Source organism: Lemur catta, chromosome 1 (assembly GCF_020740605.2).
Source record: "Lemur catta isolate mLemCat1 chromosome 1, mLemCat1.pri, whole genome shotgun sequence".
Classification (NCBI taxonomy): domain Eukaryota; kingdom Metazoa; phylum Chordata; class Mammalia; order Primates; family Lemuridae; genus Lemur; species Lemur catta.
In genome coordinates, this window is record NC_059128.1 from 37,448,138 (window position 1) to 37,470,616 (window position 22,479).

The 22,479-nt window shown below is 40.6% G+C and overlaps 1 protein-coding gene across 1 annotated transcript in view; it reads left to right on the forward strand.

Annotated features, from left to right (window-relative positions):
• The first annotated feature begins 9,725 nt into the window (after positions 1-9,725).
• Positions 9,726-22,479, forward strand: part of CCDC175 (coiled-coil domain containing 175) — a 55,751-nt gene continuing 42,997 nt past the window's right edge. The window contains exons 1-5 of the mRNA XM_045566376.1: positions 9,726-9,893; positions 12,059-12,144; positions 14,208-14,319; positions 18,377-18,512; positions 21,127-21,355. Coding sequence (XP_045422332.1) covers positions 9,737-9,893; positions 12,059-12,144; positions 14,208-14,319; positions 18,377-18,512; positions 21,127-21,355 — 720 coding nt within the window. The 5' untranslated portion in view covers positions 9,726-9,736. The remainder of the gene's footprint in view (positions 9,894-12,058; positions 12,145-14,207; positions 14,320-18,376; positions 18,513-21,126; positions 21,356-22,479) is intronic.

The window sequence follows — 22,479 nt, forward strand, 5'->3', positions numbered from 1 at the left end:
AGAGCTTTATACAAGGCTCAATTTTATACACACGTTCATCCTGAGCCAGAACACATATCCACATTACAACAGGAAAAGAAACCGTAACAGTTGGAGCCATGGTGACAATTCATTCTTCAACTGCGGAAGCTCATTTATCCAGCCGAGCTGAGAATCAGGAGATCTCATTAACTAAAATCACAGTTAATTAAAAGCTACTCTTTTAAAAATAGTTATTAAGCAATAATTCTGGTGTAATAAAATTTACTAAGAACCAAACTTTACGTATAATTTAATCTGATGATTCAAAATGTCCTTCAGGGTCTTATAATTAATGGTAGTGAATGGTGATGATCAGGAAGACTATTATGCATGTCAGTTCTTGCCATACTGGTCTGGAAATAAAAGTGGTGTAACAGACCCTGTGGAAGTTGCCTTTTTCTCCAGTATTTTTTTTTCTTTCTAATAAAACCTGAACTGCAGAAGATTTTGACCTCTATATTTTTTAAAATTCTGAATATATGAATCTTTTCTATTATCCTTTTCAGCAATATCTTAAGCATCTACTATGTACAAATTACTGTGCTGGGTGCTACAGGAGATTTAAAGAGAAGTAAAATGCTGTCCCTGTCAGGTTTTAGTCCAAAACTGTTGGTTCTTGGCACACTCATGGCCGAAGAATGGCTAGACGTGCCAAAGTTAGGCAAGCATGAAAATGAGGTTTATTGAGGAGAGAAAGATAGAATTATAAGGCAAGAGCAAGATATAGGTTTACAGAGCATGGTATATAAGCCACAGATGACGAACGACCCATTGTCACAGAAGGGCAAGCAAAAAGAAGCGCAAAGAGAAAGAGCTTGGCTATGGTCTGCATCTTATTTTATAGTGCCCGATAGGGACCTCCCTTGTTGTTCAGAGGTCACCATGGAACCACTTTGATTGGACAGTTGGGAGTCACATGACCTGAGTCACATGAGCCTTAACTATGCATGTGGGTTCTAGGTCACTTTTTGGACTTTATGATACCCATGTGGCTTGGGCTGTGGGCTAGAGTCCTCTGCATTCTTTTGCAGCTGGTATGCCAAGTTCTGATTGTCAGATTCATAGGATATTCCCTCCTCCCCTAGGTATGGAGAATCAGGGTTGGGCAGGACCAAGATGGGGGCAACAGCATCCACTTCCGTCCCTAGGCGACCCGGGATCCCTAACTATCTACCTAACATCGCTACTTTCAAGGAGTTCATGATATAGAGCTGATGATAACTAAATTTATGGAGCGGCTTATTTTGTTCCAGTTATTGTTTTAAACACTTACTTTAACTATATTAATTGATTTAACTCTCATAATCATCCTACAGTGAAGATCCAATTTTTCAGAGGAGAAAATTGAGGCATAAAGGTTACAAAACTACTAAGAAGACTATTACACAGAAAACTGTAAGGCCACTCAGCTTGTGATAACTATCATCTATGAAAAGTTTGAACAAAGTGCTTTGGAAGCTCAGAGATTGTTGAGATAAAGAAAAAAAATTATGGATGAATCAGCTTTTGAGATGGGCTGACAATACCATTGTGATATCAATAGGGAGAGAAACCACCTTCAATGCAGACTTTGTACAGGTTGAAATTTGACATGCTAGCAGCATAGCCAATGAGACCGTTTAGTCTACAAGATTAATACCTAGAGGAGAAGTTGGGCAGGAGACAGAACCCGAAAGATTCAACTGTATGGGAGGGAAGAGTTTAGAGAGCATGAAGAGAAAACCAAGGATAGAGCCCAGGGAGACTGGCCGCCTCTAGCAAGCAGGAGGTAGAAGACAAGGGAGCAGTGAAGGTCGTGAAGAAGGAATAGCCAGACAGAAGAGTAGAAGGGTGGATCGGAGTTTCTTGGGAACCAATTAGGAATGAGTTTCTAAAGGGTTGAGGGGCTGAGCAATGGTGTCAAATTCTGCAGGAAAGGGGACTTGGGACAGTGGGGGTTGAGAAAAGGCCATTAGAAGATGAGGAGGAGGCAATTTAGGATTCAGAGTGAAGGGATACATTATAGCCAAGATACAGACCACAGCTTTAAGAAGTTTGGCAAGTAAGGGAAGCAGAGACGTACTATGGCAGAGAGGTTTAGGAGATACATAGATTTATGAAGAGAAAAGGGCATAAGGCCTGATGAACATATTAAAGACACAGGTGAGCAGGAAGGTATTAATAATTGAACTAATTGAGGAGGTCCCTGAGGGGATAGGCGTGAAAGTGGCAATTAGTTATTTGCATTTTTACTTTCCCTAAAGAGCTCCAGAAATTCTCAACTGCATCCATGTATGGAGGTCATTTAGTGCTGTCTGAAATTTTGTAAATTAACAAAAAATTTTTTTAAAAACAGAAAAGGAAAAGATAGATTTTTTTTTAATTAAATGGAGAGTTTAGCTATTCCAGTGATCTTTACTGAATCATCTTCAGAAGAATCATCTAATCTAATACACTTTTTAAAAATAAAAATTAAATTAAAATAAGGAAAATAAGAATACAGTTACTTAAAGACCATAAGCATTAGAAATGTCTATGAAAATACAAGTGAGCATTTAAAAAAATCATCATTGCTACTTTTCTAAACGAGGGTGTCGCCTGAAATGTGAATGATTTGAGATAATAGTAATAGAATAAGGTATTTTGCTAACTATGGTGTTGCTTGTTTCAGGCCCAATTTAATTTCTGATTACTCTGCAAATTCTCACTTAAAAACATCATAAAGTCTGTAATTGATATTCTACCCTACCATAAAATGTTACCTTAGGCAGAAATAAACTGAATTACCAAGCAGCTGCCAGCAGGGAGTAGCTTAATCTGTTCACCATCACCACCTTCGCAGCAGCAGTGCCTGCAGCATGAAATCCAACTCCTTAGTTGGGAATTCAAGCCCTCCCAGTGAAATCACTGCCCAGATTTCTGGCTGGGCTCCTGCTTTCTTTCTCCATGCACCTAAGGCTCATTGGCCACACCTGCATGGCTCTGCTGACATCCCGGGCAATCTGGAGTGCCTCCAACCCCAGCCCAGCCCCAAACCACCCCCCCACCCCCCCACCGCCCGTGCTGGCTGTACAGCCACAGGCAGCACTGGCAGAGCAGGCACTGTCCCGGACCTGGGGTCACAAGTCCTGCTGTGCCACTGTTCAACCCTAAGGCCAGTGGTTAACCCCAAGATCATTGAATCTCTTATCTCAGCGTAATTTTCTAAAAAATAGGATAATCATTATACCCACCCCATAGAGTTGTGATAAAGTAATGGAAACATGTACATATAAAAACACAAAATGCTTTGCAGGTGTGGGCAGTAGCTATGGTACTGTACTTCTCACAGGAACTCACACCTGGTTGTAGGCTGAACTTGAAAACCCTCCCTTTCCCTGCCTTCAAGGCCATTTTCTTGAGATAAGGGGCCAAATCTCATTCAAGTGTTTAGTCAAAGGGCTGATTAGAATGTTTGGTGTGTAATAAAGCCCGTACATGCTGACTGGATTAAGTAGAGAAAGTGAACTTCTAGGGAAAACAAAGCTGCCCAAGCTCTTAGTCCTTGGAATGGGGAGGGCTCTAGGGAAGGAGGATCCCAAGAGGGTAAGCAACGGGCATCTCCAGATTTCTACCTCTTCCCTTCCCTTCCTCTTCTTTCTCTTTCGTCATTTTGCCTTGCCTGTCTCTTACCTCTTCACTAAGAGAATAACAGCAGAAGTCTAACTCCTTCTCAACACTCTGGTCTTCCTCAGACAGCCCTCCTCTGGCGCCACTTAAAAGTCTCTTTTGTATGTGCTCAATGCACAGAGCAATGCCTGCACACAGTAGGCACAAAACAAATGTGCCATCCAGTGAAAATGGCATGGAAATAAAACCAATTTCCCCCCTCTGGGACAGCGACTATTGATTTAATTACAGTAATTTTCACTAAGGGTTGAATGACCAAGAGGTTTAAGGAAGCCTAGGGATGGAAAAAGGGGTAGTAGCATTTGTGTTTCAGAAGAAATGCTTTTTATTTTCCATTAGTAGCAGGAAAAGATGGGAAATACTTAGTATATGCTCTGTGGTAAGTACATCTTCATTCTGCTTAGTCTTCATAATCCCAAAATGTGAAATCTCATTTTGTAGATGAAGAACAGAGACTAAACAGTTAACTACTTAAGCCAGTCTACCATGAGTAAATGATGCAACCAATATTTTCCCCAAATGCTTAGCCCCAAGAAATTGCTGGTGATAGGTAAAAACAAGTAAAGCAAGAAAGTTGAAAAGGAAGCCTTTTAATCAGGTGTTATTACAAAAACTGATGTGGCCTGCCCTTCCTCAGAGATGCCTTGCTTTCATTGTTTGGCAAAACTCCATCAAGGCACTGATCCATCTGTTCGCTTCTCTAACAATCTGTCACTACCTAGGGGACATGATCATCCACCTATTTTACCACAAATAACCATGTATGTTTTGGAGTCTCTGTAGCTGAGAATTATAGTCTGACCACAAAACAGGCACTTTAGAAACTGGGAGAAGCCCAGGGGGTAGGGAATCTTTGCTTAATGTATAAACATCTTGCAGACCTTTGAAACATAAAGCCAACCCGAAGTCTTAAACTGGAGAGATCTTACCAGTGCTTGATGGGGAAGGACCAAGACCCTTTCTATTCGACTCTAGAAGCTTTGCTGATTCCTTTGCAGGCCCTAGGAAAGACTCAGCCAGCCATCCGGGGTAGGGCTGATGTTGGGATTGATAATAGTTTTGAGAACATATGTACAACTGACATTCTGTGGGAAATCCTCCAGCTCCTCTGAACTGTCTTCTCTCCTGCCATTTCCCCAGAGAGGCCAGAAATCCAGACACTCCCTGTCCTAACATCCCTTTCATGGGTGGCCTTGTGCTTCAGCTCTGGCCATTGAGGCATAAAAGGAAGCATGACGGGCTCTGAGAAGATTTCCTTCCCCACAGAAAGGGAAGAGGGGCTTCCAAGTACGGCTCCTTTCCACTTTTCTCTACTTTGTACAAGTTCATGATGCCTGGGGCTGCCGGAGCCATCGGTGACCAAGAGGCAACAAGCTTGAGGATGAAACAACAATATGCTAAAATGGCAGAGCAGAAAGATACAACGATCCTATCACTCAAACACTGATGGGGAAACGGGGCCATGTGCCAGATGTTAAGCTCTGTACTTGGAACTTGTAGAGCCAGGAGTGAAAAAAAACAGAGACTCAGTTGGCTGGAATTCTTGCTTCAGCACAGTCCAGTACTGAACCATCACGGATCCTGATAAACTGAGCCCAAGGCACTGAGACATGCAGCCACTTTCTATGTGTGAAGTGTTCGACCCATCCACTGAGAGTGGGATCTTGGCTGGGTCTAACCCAGGGTCTAGAAACACACCAAGAAATCTAGGCTTTCCCTAGAGGTACTAGCTTTAGGCAAAGAAGCAGCCGCAAAAGCAATGTCGTCATCAAATACCATATAGACCTCACACACAGTAGAGACTGCGAATGTGCCTGAATACTACATGTCTGTGCAAGTTAGGACTCAAACTCCGTGGAACAGGTGGGCTCTCCTCCTGGCTCTCTCAGCAGCAAGGGGTAAACAAACTGGCTTCTGATAACTGAAAAATCAACATCAACATAGAACTGGGGATTCTAATATGTCATCCTAGCTACTGAACAAAAGTCTGCCTTCCAAATACCGACTGGAAGGGGAATGTATGTGTTTGTGTTACCAAAGTAAAAAGAGGCATGACAGAAGAGGACATGGCGTTGGGCCCAGTGAACACCATCTGTAGGTACTGAAGAATCAGAAAGCTTTTTTCCTATGTTTAACTACTTTAAATTTGTATATTTTATTTGTTTGTCTTCCTACATTGTTTCTAAATTTAAAAAGCTTTACTTTTTTCTAATTAAAGGTATACAAGCACATGACTAACCATTCAAATATAGAAGTATTATTAAGAAAAAAAGTTAACCTTACCCATTGTATTACCTTCCTATGGCTGCTGCAACAAATTAGCACAAATTTAGTGGTTTAAAACAATACAGATTTCTTGTTTTACCATTCTGGAGGTCAGCAGTCTAAAATTGGTCTAACTGGGCTAAAATCAAGATGTCAATAGGGCTGCATTCTTTCTAGAGGCTCTCGATTCACAAGCTCCAAGAATTAGGATGTGTACATTTTGGGGAGGCACTATTTTACCTACCCCACCCATAATTTCACTAACCAGTTATTTTAGTAAACAATTCTTCTCAGACCATTTTCTATACATATGTATACAGAGATATACAATAAGTCCTCACTTAATGTTGTTGATAGGATCTTGGAAACTTCACCTTTAAGCAAAACGATGTATAAGGAAACGAGTTTTATCACAGGCTAATTGATATAAACAAGAGTTAAGCTCCTACGGCATTTTTCTGGTCGCAAAAACATCACCAAACTTCTAAATAAAGAACAAAGCACTTCTAATATTAAATTTGAAATAAATTTCAGCTGTACATACACTTAAGAAAGATTAATGAAAACAAATAAGAAAATTATTTACCCACTTATTCCAGTTCGGTGTCATGGGTTGCCAGAGCCTTTCTTGCCAGCTCAGGGTGCAAGGTGGGAACCAACCGTGGACAAGACACGATTCCCTCGCAGGGTGCACTCACACACACTCACACGCAGACTGGGACCTTGTAGATGGGCCAATTTACTAACATGCACATCTTTAGGATGTAGGAGGAAATCAGAGTATCTGGAAAAAAAAACATGCATACATGGAGAGAATGTGCAAACCACCAGATGGTGGCCCCGGTGGGAATGAGTATTTTTCTCATCAACCTTATAACGAAACGATGTTGAATGAAATGATGTTATTCAAGGACCTGCTATACCTATATACATCCCTATAGATATATAGATTTGTAAAAATTGTATATTATACCTTTCTTTTTGCACTTGCTTTTTCCATTTTATGTGTGCATGTGTATCTTTCTAACAGTTATTTTTAATAACTACCATATTATTACTTTACCATTAAATAGTGTTTAAGTATCTACCACGTGCCAAGCACAGCATTAAGTGCTCACTTAATTTAACCCTTTCAACAATCATCTGAACTAAGAGCTGCTATCACCACTACCACCCTTTTAGAGCTGGAACACTGGTGGCATTAGTGGGGAGGCTGTCTCAGGAGACACTCCACCCAGTCAGTGGTGAAACTCTTTTAAATCCACCAGAACCTGTGCCCCTAGCCACATGGTGGCCTGCCTCGTAGGTTGTTTCACTGCATGGATGTCCCATACCTTACTTAAAAATAGTGTCCTACTGTAGGTCATTTGGGCTGTTTGTTATTTTTCAGTATTTAAAATAGAATTGTGGCCAGGTGCAGTGGCTCATGCCTGTAATCCCAGCACTTTGGGAGGCCAAGGAGGGAAGATTGCTTGAGGCCAGGAGTTCAAGACCAGTCTGGGCAACACAGCAAGACTTCATCTCTACAGAAAAATTTTAAAATTATCCAGGTGTGGTGGCTCACACCTGTCGTTCTAGCTACTTGGGAGGGTGAAGAAGAAGGATCCCTTGAACCCAGGAGTTCCAGGGTACAGTGAGCTATGACTATGCCACTGCTCTCCAGCCTAGGCGACAGAGTGAGACTCTGTATCAATAAATACATAAATAAACAAGTTCATACCTCTATCCTTAGATATACCTATGATTATTTCTTTAAGAACAATTCTTAGAAGTATTACTGTATGCATGTCTCCTCATATGAATTTCCTAATTGTTCTCCAGATAAGTTATAGTAATTCAATTCTCAGTGTCAACACTTTGCATTATTATTTTTAAAATCTTAATAATACAATGATGAAATGGGCATATTACTTTTTTCTTTGAATGCTAATGAATTTAACATCCTTTCAAGATGTTTCTTGGAATTTTTTTTCTTTTATAAAGTGTTTATTCATGATGTTTTCCCAGGTTTCTATTTCAGAATTAGCAAAGTTCCTTTTGAAAAGGATGGGTTGAATTTTGGAAGGGGCATCCCATGTAAAAGGAACCATGAGACAAGGTAGAAGCTGGACATTTCTCACAAAGCATGTTCAGGGAAAAGAAAGTTTGGGGGATAAGAAGGGAAGTAGAGCAATATGAAAGTCCAGAGAAATCTATAACAAATCCAATAAGGGGTGAGGACACCAATGCCCCCTTAGGATTAGCCTTCATTCATAGACAATGGAAAGCAATTTGATCCAAATGGGGTGATGAATAGGAAGAATATTCTGGTGAATACAGATTGGCTTGAAGTGGCCCAGTTTAAATATGTCTAAAAAAGAGGAATTTATCTCAGGGACTGTTATAAGGGCTATAGAAGCCAAAGAAGAAGTAGGTAAAGAAGACCTCAGAAATCAGATCCCCTGTACGTGCCCACATGCAGCTAGGGACTCCTGGAAGCGCTGGATCCCACTCCTGCCACCTCTGTTGCCACTAAAACTCCTGGAACCTGCAGTCAACTGCAGCCTGAAACAACCACTCCTGGAGACAGAAATAGAACAGTTTCTTGACCTTCTCATCTCCTACCATTGTCTCCCATTGGTAGAACTTACTCAGAAACCAGCTGGCAAGGGTAGTCGGGAAATGTAGTTTCCAGGCTTTTTGCTCCTGCCACACAGAGAACATAGAAGGGCAGGAACAGATCTGAATACCAACAGACCAAATCCAGCAAAAAAAAGAGGACCAGGAATGGCTCTTCCTGGACACAGGAGGCTTGGATTCTAGAACTAGTGCTGCTATTGATGTGTTATGGCCCCTCCAAGGGAGTGTAGCACAGTGGTTCAAAGCATAGCTCAGTGCCCTTATTTTGCAAAGTGGACAATAATACCTACCATGAAGGATTATTGTGAGGGTTAAATGGGTACTGAAAGTATTTAGAATAGTGCCTGGAACAAAATAAGCACTTAGCAATTGATAGCTATCATTACTGTTACTATCATTCTGATTTCAATTTTGCCATCTGTAAACAAAAGCTAAAAAGGCCGGGGGGGCGGGGGGGGAGCGTTAAATCATTTTTGCTTCTCTCTAACCAGCCAGAGGAAAGAACTCTAACAGTTACGCTCAGACTGAGCCTGGCGCTGAGCTGGATTTTAGAGATGCAGAGAAAAAGAAATACTATCCTGTCCCTGTCATCAAAGAGTCCCCAGTAGGTTGGGAAGACAGGCAAAGACAGAAGAAAATCTCACATGGTTCAAGGCAAAATGTGCTCAGTGATAGAGGAGATACAGGGAAAGTTCTAAAAGAGTACAAGGGACGGGTTTTGTAGCATAGTAGAAAGACTAATACAGACTCCTCTTTACATCCAATATTGTCCTCTGTGGCCTTGGGCGGTTTAGTCATTAGCGCCTCAGTTTATTTGTCTGTAAAAGTGGAGATGATGAAACAATTTGCTTGACAAAGTCAAGATTAAGTATATAAATGTCCTCCTGTAGCACCTGACACAGAGATGGGTTCAAAAATTATCATTATTATCATTCCAGTGGTCCACGAGAAAGGCACGAGGCCTGAATGAAAGCAATGAAAAGGGAAAGCGGGAAAGGTCTGCTAAACAGGGCGCCATCTTTCCGGGACCCCAGGACCGCTGAATTCTGGTTAGAGAACCAGGGAGGTGCTCGCCGCAGGTGTGGACCACGAGGGGGCGCCCGGGGACCTCGGCGTCTTCGTTTCCCGTGGCAACCGGCCGTCCTCGGCTCCGGCCTCAGAGGCGCCCCGCCTGAGCAGCAGGATGGACCTGAGCTCCTGGACCCCAGAACGGGGGTTCGGCGAGAAGGTGGCAAAGGAGGCCGCCGTCACCACCGGCCCTTCGCTGGAGTTATGCACCTTCCCCTCCACCCTGGGCTCCTCAATCGCGGCCGCCGCGCTGGAGCAGCTCTTTGTTGTGGGTGAGAGGCCCCCTGGGCACGGGGTGGGCCGTCCCTCGGAGGCTGTGCTCCGCGGGAACCCTCAGCCAGAACCTTCCTCCCAAAACCCAGGGCACGTCTCCTGGGAGGCTGGGGGGAGAGAGAAGCGGCGGGGTGGGACCAAGAGCTCCCGCTTTAGTGCAGCCTGGGCGACTTGGACTAGCTCACGCTAGTAGCTGGTGACAAATCCCGGACTCCAAGCCACTGACTGCCCTTGGCCGGCGACCTGAGTACCCACCTGCACTTAGACTATGCATTCGATTTCAGTTATCTCTCCCTGCCTTTCCTTTGCAAGTTAATTTCCTCCCACGTTTTGCCATTGCAAACTGGAGAATTTAACATGCAAATAGGAAAGGGAGTGTTTAAGAGGCCCCCGTTGTATTAGGCAAGGAAAATTAGATGTAAACGGATGTTTAGGAGATTCTAACAGAAAATAACCTTGGATGGAGCCGGGTTAAAATACTTCTTCAGGTAGAAAGCTGAACCCCAAGTCACCTAAGTTTAAGGTAAGATAGTCTAAGAAGGGCATTTCTTGTTCAACGCAAGAATCATTTAGGCCAAAGAACAAAGCATGTCATTGCTTCACCATAATCATCTCATAGCTTCAAGTTAATTATGTTGATTTATGTTACACTGTTACTGTGTGTTTGGGAAATCTCTTTTTTCCTTAGACAAACTAATTTAATTTCACAATTCTTATCAGATATGCTTGGACAAATATTATCATGAAGAAAGTTAAATTATCAAAACCTAAATTATTCGCATATATCCAAAGTCATTGTCAGTGATAGAACTAGGACCTTGAACTCCCTTCATGCTTGACCTGTAGACCAGCATGTCCCTTCAACCCTAGCACTTATGCACAAACACTGGACCTAATGATGTCTGGACCCTCAGAAAGTTTTTCACAGGGAAAAAATTTCATGAAGCCTCCTTGCCCTGAGTGTGAATTTTAAAATGTGTAGCTCTCCAGACCATTTGCAAGCAGGAAAAGCTTGTGTTCATTTACTCCATAAAAAAAAAGAAAGGGAAAGCAATGTCAGTGCCTCTAACACGCTTCCAGACTCTGATATTCACTTGGTTTGAGAGCTTAGTTCAGAAAGAGAGTTCAAATTCCCTGGAACTGAGGGTAGACGTTGCTATTTACTCATCTGAGAGATGGGTATGGCCATGAAGAACATGGGCCCTGGGTCACACCACTTGGGTTTGAATTAATACTCTACCACTGATCGGGTCTGTGACTTTGTACATTTGATATGACCTCAAAAGTCTTAAATTTCTCACCGATGAAGTGGGAATCATTCTAAGGTCAGAAGAATCAATTTGGACAATACATTAATGTATTAAGTAAGTAAAATAATAATCACATCAAACTCTTGTCACACATGAGGACTCAGGCCTGGGATCCATTTAGACAGAGTCCATGTAATGCAGTGGTAATAAACCCAACATAAATAGAGCTTTCTTCTCTTTCATGTATCCTTTCTTTTTCCTTCTTTCTTCCCATTCTGTCTGTCTTCATTATCTTTACCAACATTTTGCAAGCCTCTCTTCTCAAGTGCCTTCTACTTACAGAGTATGAGAGAAAAGGAGACGTCAGAAAGTATGGTAATGAGCAAAAAGGGATAGAAACTGTCTACTTCACACCTACCAGTTTTACAAATATTTAGTTTCATCTCATTCCTAAAACTTTTGCACAGAAGTAAAAATGACATAATGGATTTTTTCCAACAATTAATTCAATGTGTGTTTTGGGAAAATATTATATTTCTCATATATGTGTATGTATACATATGAAACCATTTTTAAACCTGCATTATAGGCATGTTAGATATATTCCTTTCATAAATATTTATTGATTTTTTTGTCCTATTCTATACCTGTCTCTGTTTTTTTTTAATACCATAAGAGATGCAAAGATGACTCTTAAAAGGAGTTTGTCCTGAAGGAGCATAAAATACACATCTAAATTAGAATACTATGAAATAGGAAATAACAAGTACAAAAGAGATTTATGTAAAGCACAATAGGAATTCAGAAATAGAAGATGTAACTTTCAGCTGAGTAAGCATTTGAGTTAGATTATGGAGAGTTTTGTACGATTTGGACAAATCAGTGAGATCTTAATTTTCTAATTTTTTTTTCAGAGCAATCACTGCAAAGTGACTACTTTAAATGCAATGAAGAAGTTAGGATCTTTCTTGAGAACATTGCTGTAGCTGTTAAAAAATTGGTATTGTATTATCTATAAGAGCTATTTTTTCAATGTTCCACATATTTCTTCATCACATTTTCATTTGGCACCAGCTCTGTTCAAAGTATTAAGTAGATGAATAGGGAAGATATTTACCCTGAATTTAAAAATGTTTTTCTCTCAATTCAGTAAGTATTTGCCCAAGTGTTGATCAATTGTAGATTGTTGCCTGGTTTTCCATGCAGAAAACTGAATTATGGTCCCGTGCTATGGAGGAGGGCAAGCCCATTTAGGAAAAGCAGCAGAGGTGATAACAGAGCTCGGCTAAGAGAGGGGCCACATGGGCAGATGCTTGGGACACCAATATGTGAGCATTGCTTAAAACAACAACCATAAAATCTCCGGAATAAATTGCTTGCATGGTGCCAATTAACTCAGTTCTCTCTATGCAATTCCTTGCCTAACTGGTGAAAGATTATTTGACATCTGTTCCACTGAAGTAGATTGTGCGGTTAGTGAAAATAGACAGAAAATCTTTCAATTACACTAACCTGGTCCCTATAAAAGACATATTGAAGAAATATTTAAATAATTTCCTTCTGAGGCATCAGAGACATCTCTGGCCCTGGATAGTGTTACAATGCCTCCTTGGCACGCCAGAACGGCAAAGTCTCTTTATTTGATTTTAAAATATTGAATAAGCATCTACTGCATATCAAATATCTAAAAATGTAGAAATATGGCTCTAAAGTAAATGAGTTTGAGTCTACAGAGTGCTGAGTAAAATCTCATTACTTAGCTGGGCGTGATGGCTCACACCTGTAATCCCAGCAACCCGAGGCCGAGGCAGGAGGATCACTTGAGGCCAGGAATTTAAGGCTGCAGTGAGCTATGATCATGCCACTGCACTCTAGCATTGGTGACAGAGTGAGACCCCCATCTCTTTAAAAAAAAACAAAACTCGTTACTTTATGTTTTATATTTTAATATAATTATATATACTCATGTATGTATATACTACATTACCATACTTTATAATTCTACTTCATTGAATAGGTGCATATAAACAGAGAGCATGTGTGTTATGCTGCCCTGTGGTCCTGTGGAAACCTTTCTCCTGCTTGGTTCTTTCAGTTATGTCTTTATCTAGGATTTGAAGGGGCCAAAATATTTATTGTGGCTAATTAAAGTATCTAGTATGTATCCACCTAATATCTGAGCTGTGCAATCTCTTAACAGAGATAAATCCCTCCATTTTTAAAGTAATAAATTTTCACTATTATAAAAGCAATATATATTTACTCTAGAAAATTTAGAAAAAAAATAGATAAGCGAAAGGAAGAAAGTAGAAACCACTATGATCCCACCACACTAAAATAATCACAATTAACACTAATATCCTTTCTATTAATACTTTCAGGATAAAGGTGATGACTGCATTGAATTTTATTTTTTACAGAAAAATGATCATACTATATAGGCAATTATGCAGGCTGCTTTTTTTAATTCATAAAACATAATGCAATTTCTCAGGTAATAAAATAGCTATAGCCATTATGACCATTTATTCAAAACACGACGTCTATTTTTTTCCACTAACTGATTTTTAAGTGGTTTTTCCTTTCTTAAAGTAGCCTCAACTAAAAAACATAATGGCAGCCTCACCTGACTATTTGTCTGGATTAGTCGAGGTGTGTAACTATAAAGAGAACTATATTGTTCTCTTTACACCTCAGCATATTTTTATTGGCAATTTCCATTTTTTAATAAGTAGCTTTCTTTCTTAGTTACCCTTTTTGATGGTGTCTTTCCTTTTAGATTGATTGAAACTGCATACAAGAAACATATACACACAGGGAAAAGATGCTTTCTGAGTAGAAGAAAATCAACAGAAGTTAAAAGACAAATTAACAATGACACCTTAAAAACTGATCATAGAGTAGATATTTTTCCCACTTTTGGTTCCAAATAAAAATAATGGCAGAAGATGTTTAATGAAAATTAAATTTTGACCCCTGAAAACATTTATAGAGCATTGTTTAGGAAATTAATCTTCTTATTTTAATGTCATAAAGTTTTTAAAATGTAATTTAAATTTTCAGGAGGAAATGAGAAAAGATACAATTGATCTTCTGGAAATTGAAAGCATGGACTTCAGCAGACTATACTACCTATTGCAAACTCTTCCCACTAGCATTAACAATGAATTTGAAGGTACCTTTGAGGTTATCAACTATAGAAATTTAGTTTATCTTATGAGAAAATAGAACCAAGTACTTTTAACAAGATGAGTTGAATGGTAATTGCTTGTGTAAATATAACCAGAAAGATTACACAGCACAAACACATTGAGATCCATAATAATTTTCCCTTGCATTTTAAGTGGAAATAATATATGTAAAACTTAGACTTACATAATTTAGTTTCTAAATAGACTAAAGATATATGTGAATCAGCCTCTTCCCAATTGAAATTTATCCAATTAAATTAGGTAGTTTGGCTCATCTAAACTACCATTTCACTTTCTGTCTCTATGAATTCTAATTACCTCATATAAGTCTTATTATACAATATTATTCCTTTTGTGACTGGCTTATTTCCCTTATCATGTCTTCAAGTTTCATTGATATTATAGCATGTGTCAGAATTCCCTTCCTAAGGCTGAATAATATTTCATTGTATGTATGTACCACATTTTGTTTATCCATTTATCTGTTGATGGACACTTCAGCTGTTCTCATATTTTAGCTGTTGTGAATAATGTTGTTATAAACATGGGTGTCCAAATACAGGTTGAGGATCCCTTATCCGAAATGCCTGGGACTGGAAGTGTTTCAGATTTCTGAATTTTTTCGGATTTTGAAATATTTACATTATACTTACCAGTTGAGAATCCCTAATCCAAAAATCTGAAATCCAAAATGCTCCAGTGAGCATTTCCTTTGAGCTTAATGTAGGTGCTCAAAAAGTTTCAGATTTTGGAGCAGTTCAGATTTTGGATTTTTGGATCTGGGATACTTCACATGTATCCATTCAAGTCCCTGGCTTCAGTTTTTTAACAAATATGAAGAAGTGGAATTGCTGGACTGTGTGGTAATTCTACATATGATTTTTTTTTTTTTTTTGAAGATTTGCTATACTGTTTTCCACAGGGGCTGCACCATTTTACATTGCCACCAGCAATGCACAAGGGCTCCAATTTCTCCACATCTACAAATACTTGTTATTTTGTTTTTTTGTTTTTTTTTCCTAATAGCAATCCTAATAGGTGTGAAGTGGTATCTCATTGTGTTTTGATTTGCATTTCCCCAATGATTAGTGATGTTGAGCATCTTTCCATGTGTTTGTTGTTCACTGGTATATCTTCTTTGGAGAAATGTCTCTTCAGGTCCTTTGCCCATCTTTTAATCAGTTGTTTTATTGCTATTGTTGAGTTGTCAGAGTTCTTTTTGTACTCTGGATATTAGCCACTTATTAGATATGTGATTTGCAAATATTTTCTCCCATTCCATGGGTTGCCTTTTCACCTTGTTGATAGTGACCTTTGATGTACAAAAGTTTTTAATTTTGATGTAGTCTAATTTATCTTTTTCTTCTGTTAACTGTGCTTTTGGTATCATATCCAAGATATCATTGCCAAATCCAATGTCTTAAGGCTTTCCCCTATTTTCTTCTAAGAGTTTTGTAGATTTAGCTCTTACATTTAGGTCTTTGACCCATTTTGAGTTCCATTTTGTATTTGATGTAAGGTAAGGGTTCCAACTTCACTCCGCAGCTGCCAGGAAACGTTGGCTGATGCTCACAGCTGAGTTCCTCTCTAGGAATTGCCTTCAACAAAAAAGAGAGTCTTCATCCCCGGTTATGTTCCTTCCCCAGGTGCTTGCCACCCACATTCAGTGACTGGTCACTGAGAGGGTACAAAGGCCTGACTCCCTTGCTTCAGTGTAGAACAACTCCAGAGTGTCATTACAGCTCCAAAACTCATCACACTTTAACCTCCTCCTCTCCCCAGCCCTGATTCCTTTCTTTCCTCGGAGGAGATGTTCCCCAAGAACACTACACGACAAATTTTCTACACATAAATTTTAGAATCTGTTTCCCAGAGTGCCCGACCTGAAACAGTGATCTTAATTAGTATAAAAACCCTCTTTTCTATAGTAGATTTTCCAGTTATCCATTTCTTGTCTCTCAGCGCTAAATCTACACATCATTGTCTGCTGTGTGTTAAGGAAGTTGGGCCCTGCAAATCTTCACCTTTACCAACCAGCGTGATGTTAAGTGTTGTCAGCAGAGGGCTTTGGAGGGATATCAGAGGAGAAAGGGGCTCCCTTCCTAGGTCCAGTGTGCTCAGCTTGCCAGACTCTTGCAGTGACTGTGGCATGCCAGGAGAGCCACACCAGGGCCCTGCAGTGTCCAGTGTCTGCAGTGCCCAGCAGCTTTCCCCAGGTCCCCTGGGGTACCCTCACGGTGGAGTGCCACCAGTGAGACACCTCTCCATGAAGAGCCTCCTCCGGACCCCCTTGGGTAGTTTTGAGTGAGTTCTGAAGGATGGCACCTCCTTGCTGACAGCTACCCCCAACACCCCAGAGAGCAGATTTCCAGCAAGTTCCACCACCCCAGCATTTCATGAACTTCTTTGCCATCCAGTGAGCCACAGCCCTCTCCGATGAAGTGTAGTTCTCCCTCTCTCTCAGCCCTAACGATGGTGGCTGCTTGTACACCAGTTATTCCTGAGGTCTTTAGAGTTCTCTTTACTTCTTACTATCCATTCCCCAATCCTCTAATCACCCTAACCCTCTGTTGTAGTTAAAAACTCTTTATAGTAAGCTTTCCCTGTTCAATTCACTGTGAGATCTCTATCTCCTAATTGGACCCTGGCTGATACAGTAGGTTATAAAATAATATGTTTTTTAGTCTAGTCTGATAGGGAAACTACATACAACAAACTACTTGTGCAGAGAAAGAATATAAGACTTAGAGGAATCTACACCAAAGGTGGAATTAAAAGTGTTTTTGTTTTTATTTTCTTTGGTTTTTTTCTTTATTTTCCAGATTGGGTTATTTTTATAATCAGGAAAAATATTTTAGAAGGAAAAAATCATACTAGCTTATAAGATCCTAGCTACATGCTGAATACTTAACCAAGTAAATTAAATTGTCCTTATGTCATAAAGCCTTGCTACTCAAAGTATGGTCTTTGGAGCAGCAGCGTAAGCAACACCTGAGAGCTTGTGAGAAAATGTAGCATCTCTAGGCCCACCCCACACCTGCTGTATCAGAATCTGCATTTTAATAAGATCCAGCTGATGTAGCTGCATATTTGAGACGCAAAATTTGAGAAGTCCTGCTACAATGAGCAATTATTTTATTAACAGTAGCCTAAGGAGAAAAAAAAAAAAAAAAAAAAAACAGCTTGGCTCTCAGGGGAGTTACCAGCTAGTTTCCAGGAAATTTTTTGTGTAAAAATGAGTCATAGTCCAGCTCCTTTCTAAAAAGCAATGTTCTAAAATTCTTGCATATTGACCACCAATTTGCCATGCACTGAGGTCATCCTCTCAAGTCTTAATGTGATTACACTGATATATTATTTACTGATGAATAATTAGCTCTTTAAACACGTTGGCTTCTCCAGAAAGCAGAGTCTGAGGCAATGGTTTTTGCATTATTATTTTAAGAAGTATAGTCCAAAGAGGAGGGTGGGATAAGGAGATCAAAGCAGGGAAGAAGGAAGAACCAATGTGCGGTGCATTATGACACTGGTTGCTGCTAACTGACACTAATTAATTATGAGAACATGCCCCCAAGACATGGTGTTACCTCTTCTCACACTGCCACCCATCAGTGTGAGAAAGGGGAAAATCTTATGCACTGGCCCCTGTCTATCACTGGTGCAATGTTTGCTCTACCTCCTGAACTTCCAGGTTACACATGCATGGGTGTGGGTATCTAAAGAAGCCCCCTGATAGAGGTGACGGGAAGTCCTGGGCAGGAGGTGAGAAGTGCCTGGAACACGCAGGAATCAGGGGCTGTCAGACTGCACATGTGTGAATTTGTTGAGAGCTCATAGAAAGCTGGTCACCATAGCAGCAGCAGAAGTAAGAGAAATGATTAGTAGGAAAGATCTGGAGGGCCAAAAGGAGTAAGTAGGAGGTGGCTGATCCAGAAACACTTAAAAGAATATTTCAGAGAAAGACCATTTCTTTTCATGATTTGAAAAGTCAATATCTACAATTGTGCTTTTAAATAATTTAGTAACATTTCCACTTTTAAGAATGTATCAGAGATGCTCGCAAATTAAATCTTCTTGAGATAAATGAAATTCAAATGAGAATTACAAGGATGAATAATGAAATGGAGTTTCTGAAGAATGAAATAATTGGTCTGAAAGAAATTAATGAAGCTCTAGGGTAGGTATATTTTTATTCAGTAACTTGAAGGTGTAAGGGTGTGGCTGGAGTGGAAAAATTGTCAGGAGTTTGACTGCTGATCTGAACTGGTGCAGGGCAAGCTGAGAGGTGGAGATGGGTTGGAGATGACCCAGGCTGATAGGTGGGTGGGGAGTGATGGTGGCTGCAGAGGGAAAGAGGGCAGAAAATCTTGAACCATTGTAGCCAGAAGACCTGTAAAATTTCAGAGACAACCCAGCTTTCCAGCAGCAACTATTGTTTGCTTGTAAATCACACACTACCTTGAATGCTACCTCCAAAGATAGAGGCGACAGTGGTTTTAGTTTCCATTTTTGTAGAATTAAGTTTGCAAACCCCCACCACCAAAGCAAGAAATCTTACTGGAATTGTATTGTAACTATAATATCAAAGCATATCTATTATATATGTAATAGCTAGAGATATTCAGTCATACTTATAATCTACTGGAGAGCTGAGGATGGGGTTGATTCCCAGGAGAGGATTCCAGATTTTATCTGTAATTAAATGAGACAATATATGTAATTGCCTATAACTCAGGATCTTATACCTGTTAGTTTTCTTTTCTTTATTCCTGAGCTCTATTGCCTCAGACCAGCACTTCACAACGTGGGCCTCATTTTCTCCATCTGTAAAGTGGGGATCACAACACTTGACTTACCCAGCTCATAAGAGGAAGAGATATATTCTGAAAGAAAAAAAAATACAGCAAAAACCTTAAAGACTAACTCAGCACTGTGAGCAATTTTGTAAGACTAATGTGTAAATATCAGAATGTTGGTTTTCCAGAGAGAAGTGTTCAAAAAGCCCTCATCATTGGGAAAATAAAATCATCTTGGGAAGCTAAAATAATCAGAGGGTTGCTTGGTGCACAAGATATCAAAGCATCAGGAGTCAGGTAGAGACCTAGAGACACGTTTCCCAAACCAGGTCCTCAGAATACCTGTCCTGAGAGATGCTCCATGAAAAAGAAAGTTCACGATCACATAAGTTTGAGAAATACTGCATACTCTAACCTCTACTGGGGATTCACAATGCAGATTTGTGCATGGTGCATGCTAGCCACAACCACCAGAGACTGCTACATAAACCAGACTATTTCTAAATTAATAACAAGAAAAGTAATACCCAGGCTGGATATTCATATCAACTGGTCAGCAATATCACACCCCTATAGACTAGTGATTCTCAAACTTGAGCATGCATCAGAATCACCTGGAAGTCTTGTTAAAGCACAAATTATTGACACCTGCCTCCAGAATTTCTGATTTAGTAGGTCTGGGGGGTGGGAGTGCTAGGGTAGAGACAAGAATTTACATTCCTAACAAGTTCTCAGGTGATGCTAATGTTGCTCATTCTGAGCACTGGAACCACTGCTCTAGACAAACCTTTAAGGAAAGGCAAATGACAAACAGAAGGAGGTTGCTTGGTCAGCTAGCATCATCAAGCTGCAGTCACTGGTTGGATCCATTTTTCAAAGACAGATGCATACCAAGGTGCCCACAAGGTCTGACAGGTGGTCGGCACATCTCTTCTCCTGGACGATCTTCAAAAACTAGATACACGGCAGCTCTTTGGGTATGTTTTCTTTAGGCACCACATTCTGCTTGTGAATACTCTCTTCTTCTCAACCCAACACGACACACCTAATTAGGTTTTTCGATTTGACTTATTTTGCTTTGCTTCCCTGAGGCTCTTCAATCCTTAGGTTGATTCATTCTTATCGGACTCCCGTTGTTACCCACACAAAGTACTCATTATCTCAGCTAGGCTGCTTTCTATTGCATCTCTGCTGTGGAGTTGGACCTCTGCAAAATAAACTCCCCAACAGCATGTTTCCATTTTCCTGATCCTTCAAACACAATGCCCCAGAATTAAAGTCTCTAGCCCTGGGGACTAGAAAAAGGGAAAGGGTCTTTACAATGCAGGAGCTTTTAAAAAGGAAAATAGAACAATGGAACCAATTGTCCCTCCTATAAATCATTTATTGTTAGCCCCAAGGTAGATGTTTCTCCCAATCTGTAGGTGTTCCTCAGATGGATGTGGCCAGCAATGGGTGTGTAAGGCCGATGACCTCCTCCTGAACTCAGATTTGGGTATAGCAGGGAGAAGACTAAGAGTGCTCAAATCAGATTTCAAGCATCCGCTAAACAGTAAAGATGGACTCAGCGTTTCTTTCCTTAATTTCTGTCCAGAAGAAAGCTAGCTCGGCTACATATCTCTGGATGATGTGATAGATGGGGTGATGATACATACCAAAACATTCCTCTGGTCAGATCTCACTTACCTGTTCCAAACCACTTTTGGATCATTCTGTAATTTAGACCAAGCTATCCTGTGGTTACTATCTGGTGTGGGGCGGGGCAGGCACGAGGCAGGGCCACTGGACATTTTTGCGATGGTAAAAATCGCAAGGTTGACACTTGTTTTGTGTTTCCTTCTGTCCTCATCTCAACCAAGTTTAGGCAATCACAAACACAACCATAGAATAAGTCTCCCACTTTCCCTCTTGATGAGGGCTCATCTCACCAAAACAGACCTTATTCCTTTCCTAAGAGCCATGCTTTTCATGCTGTGAGCTATTCTTTCCTCCCAGTATGAAGCAGGAAGAGCTATCCTGGCAGCACAAGAAGTTTGTCCTGTCACTCAACCAAACGATGGAGGAAAAAGCCACTTCCACTGTTTATATAAATGAGACTTTTACCCAAATATACTTGGAAAGAGAGGACGTAGAATTGCAAAAGGCATGTATTCGAGAGACAGAAGAGCTAATAGAAAAACAAAAAGCAGAATATCTGCTAAGAAAACAACAGTTGACTACAGAGGTAAGTGGCGTGACTTATTCTTTAAAATACAGAATTGTATAGAATCTATGCAGGAAATGGGAAATAATTTATTTGTCCTCAAGACTGACAAGTGCTCTCTGTGGTATCTTCTGTGAACATTGGGATGGAAATAGAGCAGGAGACTCCAGACACTTGGAGCCTCTTGAGGAAGACATTTGATTGTGTAGCAGCGTCTCGGTCCATGGGAAAGAAGGTGTGACAGGATTGTAACACTGGGGTGGCCCCTTGCTTATATGCAGCCTTACAGGGAAAAGGAGTAGGCCACCATCTTAGCTGGCTGCCGTTGACAGTCCTGAAGCTGTGTCTGTATGGACAGGACCCGGGAGTTCGGGCAGGGCTCTGCCCGGCCGCTGCTCCTGCTGCATGCATCCGAGAGCGCAGTAGACTGCCGAGGGACTGGGCAGAGCCCAGGGCCCTACAGAGAATGGAAACCAGCAAATTCTGTGGGTATGGGGTAGGCATGACTACTGCATGTTTTTTCTGCCCCTGTTGGGACTGGACTATGCTACGCCATGTCAATGAAGATTCATGTCGGATGGCCTATGAGCATTTCTTCCTTGTTCTGCTCCGGCTGGCTCAGAAGAGGTGGGGCTGCCTGCGTGTTTGGTGGCCGGGCAACAGGCTGCATTCTCCCTCTGCGGTGAAGCCTCGCTCAGGTGGGAGTCGGCATCACCTCAGGTTATAAATGCAGGAAATTGGACTTGGGCTCAAAGCACTGGTATATTCAATAGAAAAATGAAAAAGGAAGAGAGAGAGAGAAGGGGAAGGGAAGAAAAGAACATTTATTAAATTGCTTTTCTTGAGTCTCAATGAAAATTTAAAGGAATACAATCTGGCAGTGGCCATTTGATTCTTATGACAATTGATTCCATGATAAGACTTGGGCTATTTGGAAATTTCAATTGGGTCTGAGTTTCTTTATCCTGAAAAGTGCCTACCCCTTCAGAAATGGTTTTACACTAAAACCATATGCCGTTCTCCCTGAGTACACAGAACCCAGCCCTAATCCTTGTAACAGGCATTTTGTGAAGTAGCTGCCAAGGAGTCTAACTTAGTCCATTTCAGCTGCTGCAAAATACCTGAAACTGGATCATTTATAAATA